Source organism: Nicotiana attenuata, unplaced genomic scaffold (assembly GCF_001879085.1).
Source record: "Nicotiana attenuata strain UT unplaced genomic scaffold, NIATTr2, whole genome shotgun sequence".
In the NCBI taxonomy this organism is placed as follows: Eukaryota; Viridiplantae; Streptophyta; class Magnoliopsida; order Solanales; family Solanaceae; genus Nicotiana; species Nicotiana attenuata.
In genome coordinates this window covers 254,424-260,175 of record NW_017670382.1, presented here as the reverse complement: position 1 = coordinate 260,175, position 5,752 = coordinate 254,424, and the positions used below count along the sequence as shown (strand labels likewise).

Here is a 5,752-nt window from a genome sequence, read left to right as displayed (position 1 = left end):
AGGGGTCAGAGAACTTCCCGCCCAGAAGGTTATCTCTACCAACTTCCTGGTGACACAAAGCTATTGCATCGAAAAGCAGGGGGACTATCTGTATAGGATAAAATATGTTAATATTTAATGATCGCATGAGAAAGCAACACGTGGAGCTGAAGGCAGAAGGCAGTCGAACCCAAAGGCAATGACCTCACTTGTCATCGGGAAGAATGGTAGTCATAAAGGCGAAATAAATGTTTGTCATCCGGTAGCATTCAGTGAGGAATATTCTACAACATTAAATGCATGATCCGTTAGAGAATATGACATTCACTGCCTACCGTTACACATTCTTCAATGGCTCTAATAATTGTCATTTAAGAGGGGCTTGATCCTAGGACATTGTTCCCTAGATGTAGCTATAGATAGTGAGTTCTACCATCATTGTAAAGGGACGAATTTTCTAACAAGCATACACTATATCTGTCAAAAGCTTAATAACATTTTATTTTCTTGCTTAAGTATTGTTGTTACCGCCTCTGGTAGCTCTGCACCCGGAATTAAGATATATGTCGTTTGATTTCAATTTCAAGGATAAGTCGTACATTTTTGTCTAATTCATATATTATTTTAGAATCAAATTAATTCACTTGTCTATAAATCACATATAAATTCATCTGGATTGTTTTGCGGGTAAACACTGGGTTTGGAGAAATTTCTGTATGTTTTGGTAAATTTGAATGCGTTTGGAATTTAGGTCCTTATCATTTTTTAGGAATCGGATTACCATTATTAGGTTATAAGTTGGGCATTAAAACACGACTCAAAGACCCTTTTTTTTTTCTAGCAGTAAAGGAGCTCAACTTCTCTTACTTCTGTCTGTAATTCCTCCTTATAGACCTGCACATATCCTAAATGCACCACCTAAATATATGCTAAGTCTATCTCATTCTTGATTATTTCTAAAGGAGCACTTACCAATTACCACTAGTCAATGTTATCTCTGATTCACTACATGTTTCTTAAGCTTCTAATGGAAATGTTGAAACTCTCCTCTTATTATATGTCCATGTTGGCATTGTGACAAATTGTCATACTCCTCAAATATCAGATTACTAAACGTGATTTCTTCAAAAAGGGAAGTGCCAACTTATTGTGAAGCTTTACCTGATGAAAATGAAATTGATGTTGTTCTGTAGGAGACGTCAAAGTGATACTGTAGACCAGAAGACTGGCGGATTCAGAAGTTATGGATTTGTTAATTTTGTAATGCTTATTTTGCCTTCTCATTCTTACCCAAGGCCTTCAATAGGAGTGTTTTTCGAATGGTGAACAAAATTTTGGAAAACACCAGAAGTTTAAAGACAATTGACAATTCTGATATGTATAAACTACTCATTCTCCAATTGTATTTACAACAAGCTTCCAAAACAAATACTATTCAAATCAAATATCGTAAACACTAGGTCTTTATTTCTTGTTCTTTTTCTGGCTTTTAACTCCCAACCTTAAATACACACAAGAACTGCACGCGGTTTCTAGTACTAGTAGCAATACTGATTTTGTTCACGCTTTTGCAGTAGCAATACTGATTATGTACTCAATCTCCTCTGCTACTTCTTTCATGGAAGGCCTGTTTTGTCTTCTTTCCTCTAAGCAACTCACAGCCAGAAAACCAAGTGCCTTCATTGTCTCCAACTGCAAGCTGCTCGCTCCCTCCTTTAACGCAGGATCAACAGCATCCATTATTCTCTCTTCCTCTACCAACCTTTGCACGTATACAGCCAAGTTCACATCATCCTGTGCTCGATCAAAGTCAATTGCTTTTTGGGATGTCAGGAGTTCCAACAAAACAACCCCGAAACTGTACACGTCACTCTTGTCTGTCAATTGATAGTTCCTGTAATACTCAGGATCGAGATAACCAAGGGTACCCTGAGCACAGGTGGAGACATGACTCAAGTCTGCATGCGCCAACCGTGAAAGGCCAAAGTCTGAGACCTTAGCATTCAACCTTTCGTCGAGCAAAATGTTGCTAGACTTGACATCGCGATGGTAAATGGGAGGAACTGCAGAGAAGTGCAGGTAAGCAAGTCCCTCTGCAGTTGCGTGCGCAACGCTGAGCCTGCAATCCCATGTAAGAAGTTTACGATTTGGACCTTGCAAATGATCACTGAGAGTTCCATTGGGAATATACTCGTAAACCAGCAATGGCTGTTCAAGCTCAACACAACAGCCTAAAATGCGCAATAGGCACTTGTGGTTAACCTGACAAAGTATTCTAACCTCATTGAGAACTTGATCAGTGCCTTTAGTATTCCCCAGCTTGGCACACTTTACTGCAACATCCGTACCATCATCGAGTACACCTTTGTAAACTTCACCATAACCCCCTGCACCCAGAAGGCGATCCCTGGAGAAGTTGTTTGTTGCTTTTCTGATTTCTTTGCCAGTAAACAGCTTGGCATTTTTTACACCCCCAGAGCTAAGAATATCTTCCCGTTCGCGAGCTAGTCGATCTTGGGCATCCTTAATTCGCTTGTGACGTCTGTACACAAAAACTGCAATTACAACAGCAATCACTGCCACACCCAGACCTGATGTCAAACCTGCAAATTCAATAAACATTAAAGGTGGGGGTACTAGTATTTTGAGCAAATATTTAACACCAAAAACAATATTGATCAACCAAGTTGAAAAAAAATGACATGAACCGTGTCAATGGTAAAAACCTTTAGAGCTTAACTTATTTTTACACTATCACGCAGCGGCGGACCCAGGATTTTGTACAAGCGGGTTCAATCAAAGAACAAATAGTCGATTATACGAGTGCAGCGGTAAACACAATTTCTGTACAACTCTTTGTTGTTAATCAGATCACTTCAAAATGAAGTCATTTATTTTTTGTTAAAAAAAAGGTTGGGAGAAATTTTTAAAAAAATAACAAAGAGAATTTCGTCCTTTAATTTGTTTCAAAATTTATCTATATAAATTAATAAATTTTATTTCAGAAAATTTAGCAATTTTAACCAAGAAGTATTTAACCTACTTAAAAATCATACTATAACTCTAAGAAATTTAACATAAAAAGTTGTTACAAGCAAAAGACACGGGAAAAAAGAGTTACAAACTACACTAATTTATACAAATTATTAAAGAAAAAGATATTTACACCAAACTAAAATTTTGAGTATAACACAAATTAACAATTTCAATATAAACCAAACTAAACTAAATTAAAAGATTATAAGTAATTTCGATAAAACACTAGAACAAGAATTCACTTTGTAGAAAGGTTTAAATTTTTTTAAGTAAAATGGAGGAGTTTAATAAGAACCAGTTTTATTGGATTTAAATAAAGAAAAGAAATAATAAAGAGAAGTAAGAAAACAAAGAGTCAAAGACAAAATAGAAAACATCAAGAGACCCTGGCCTCAATTACTTTGAACCCACTTGCCATTGCTCTACAACTCTTATTACTGTCACGCGGGTTCAGATATTATAATATTTATCAGTTTCATAATTTTCTGATGAAATTTCAAGGTAAAAATAATTAACTTTTTGCGACGAAACGGGTTCAACTGACCCCGTTCCAACAAGGTGGGTTCGCCCCTGCTATCACGTTACCTAAAAGATATTTAAGGGTAACTTTAATCTTGAAAATAAAGCTTTACTTGCTACGACAGGTAAAGGACACTTGATAGTGTACAAATTCTTCACACAGCGTATATACATTAAAACTCAAAAGCTTACACCAAATTAATAGATGAATGTCATTCGCACATACACTTTATCACTAATGTCTAATGTCAATGGGTAGATAAATGAATAAACTTTCAGTTATGATAAGCTATTTAAAGTCTCAAAAATAGAGTAATCTGATCATATTTACATGTAATTAAGAATCAGAAAAAGGCTAATTAAAGATCGTGTGCTCAATTATATAATACCTGCTATAAGTGCAGTGTGGTCGCTGCCACAACCATCAGAGTCTTCGCATGTCACATCTGCTTATCATACAAGTCAGAAATAGTTAAAAACAGTGACACCTAAATGGAACCCCAGATTTAGATAATTAATTTACTGATAATAAGTACTAATTACCCTGGGCACATAACGCGGCAATTGGGTCCCAATGAAACCCAGAGTGACAGAAACATCTGCTGATACCTCCATTTGAATTCGGGTCGGGCGTACAAGTCGAGTCAGAATCACAGTCGGACTGGGCCGTACAAACTGGCTCCGGCGGCGAAACCCACTGCAATTCCAACCCGGGCTGCGGCCATCTACTCACGGGCAATGACGAATCCAGGTTTACGAAGCTCCGATACGCCCGACAACCCGATTCCCTGACCCGAATCATGTACGACGTCGACGATCCACCCGCCCTGAACGTACAGCAAATTGGCGCGCTCCGACACGCGCCAACCGCTCCACCGTTACCCGAACTACTCCCATTCACGTAAGCGTGACACAAACTCGCCGACGAGCAATCCAGCGGTGACGTCAGCAAAGTTTCGGAACAGTTAAGGTAAACGATGGTGTTGCTACTGGTGATGTTAAAAGGGAGAGAGGAATTCAGCTGAACCCCAATAGTGGAAATATCCTGTGTGATGCAGGTGTTGGGCAAGAACGGTGAGGGTTGAATGGTGAGTCTTTGGGTCTCAGGAGAAATGGAAGTGATTGGATAAGAATTGTTGAGAGTATCAAACAAGAGTTGGGTAGAAGTGCAACGTATCTTGTAAGATTGGTCACCACAATCGGGGCCAGTACTGAGAGGATAAGGGACAGGAGAAGAGCCACAATCGGCACAGCGGCGAGCAGAAAGTGCAGGGGCGGCGGCGCACATTAGCAGCAGCAGCATGGCTGCCGTGAAAATGCGCTGGAAAGTGGCTGCCATTTTTTGGAAGGAGATGAGTTGGAGGCTGTGGGCAGGTGAAAGGGGTTTGGATTTAAATGTAAAGGATTCTTCCTATTTTTCTTCTTTACTTTTTTTGGTCAATGAGGTAGTACTATAATTTATTACTACTATTATTTTTCTTGGTTAGAATTGGAATTTGGAGGATAGTGGAGGAACAGGCAGAGATTTGGAAGATATATTTTCAACTAAAGTTTGTAATATCCTAAAATTATTGACTTTGACTTTCTTGGAATACCTATTTTTCATTTTGCTTGTCTTTAAGGTTTTCTAATTAAAAGAAATCCTGCTCTTGCATTTCATGTGCCATTACTTATTGGTTTCCCCGTCCTCGTATTCTTTGGATTTTGAAATTATTTATTTTCCATTCTGTTATGTAGGTGAGAGAAAAAAAGGAGACAATAAAAAATAGAAGTAATAATTTTATATGCACCTACTTTTAAAAAAAAAAAGTTTAATTAACATCTAAAGTAAGATAATTTCAGACAAGTTGTTTCTTCTTTGCTTTTCCTCCTCTTCCTCCTCCTCCTTCTTCTTCTTCTTCTTAGCTGCTGTAAAAATAAAAGTGACAGTGGAATTTATTTGGTGTTTGTCAGTAGGTTTTAAAGTGTTTTAAGGGTAGTGAACCTCTATGGCGCTCCTTTCTTTGCTATTGTTTAGGGTTTCTTCTCCTTCTTCTAGTTACTGATAATAGGTGAATTTGACTATAATCACACCGTAAATAATCACCTTCTTGTGTAGTTTTAATGCTAAAAGTGATGACAAAATGCTCTTATTAGTGCTTTTCATGATTTGTAGGTGATATATGTATAAGGAAGGCTAAGGAGCAGTTTTGGAGTTAAAAGTGATGAAAAAGAGGCC

The 5,752-nt window shown here is 37.8% G+C and overlaps 1 protein-coding gene across 1 annotated transcript; it reads right to left on the bottom strand.

Annotated features, from left to right (window-relative positions):
• Positions 1-1,330: 1,330 nt before the first annotated feature.
• Positions 1,331-5,010, bottom strand: LOC109238663 (wall-associated receptor kinase-like 20). Its single transcript, XM_019405149.1, has 3 exons — positions 4,078-5,010; positions 3,924-3,980; positions 1,331-2,582 (listed from the first exon to the last, which is right to left on the bottom strand). Exons 1-3 carry the CDS (start codon positions 4,871-4,873, stop codon positions 1,540-1,542), a joined length of 1,896 nt encoding a protein of 631 aa, XP_019260694.1. The 5' UTR covers positions 4,874-5,010; the 3' UTR covers positions 1,331-1,539.
• Positions 5,011-5,752: the final 742 nt, after the last annotated feature.

Excerpts from the sequence above, each read along its gene's own strand:
- LOC109238663 (XM_019405149.1), bottom strand. The coding sequence starts at position 4,873 with ATGGCAGCCACTTTCCAGCGCATTTTCACGGCAGCCATGCTGCTGCTG. Across the intron at positions 3,981-4,077 it reads TGCCGCGTTATGTGCCCAGG|ATGTGACATGCGAAGACTCT; the intron begins GTAATTAGTACT and ends TATGATAAGCAG. Across the intron at positions 2,583-3,923 it reads CCACACTGCACTTATAGCAG|GTTTGACATCAGGTCTGGGT; the intron begins GTATTATATAAT and ends TTGAATTTGCAG.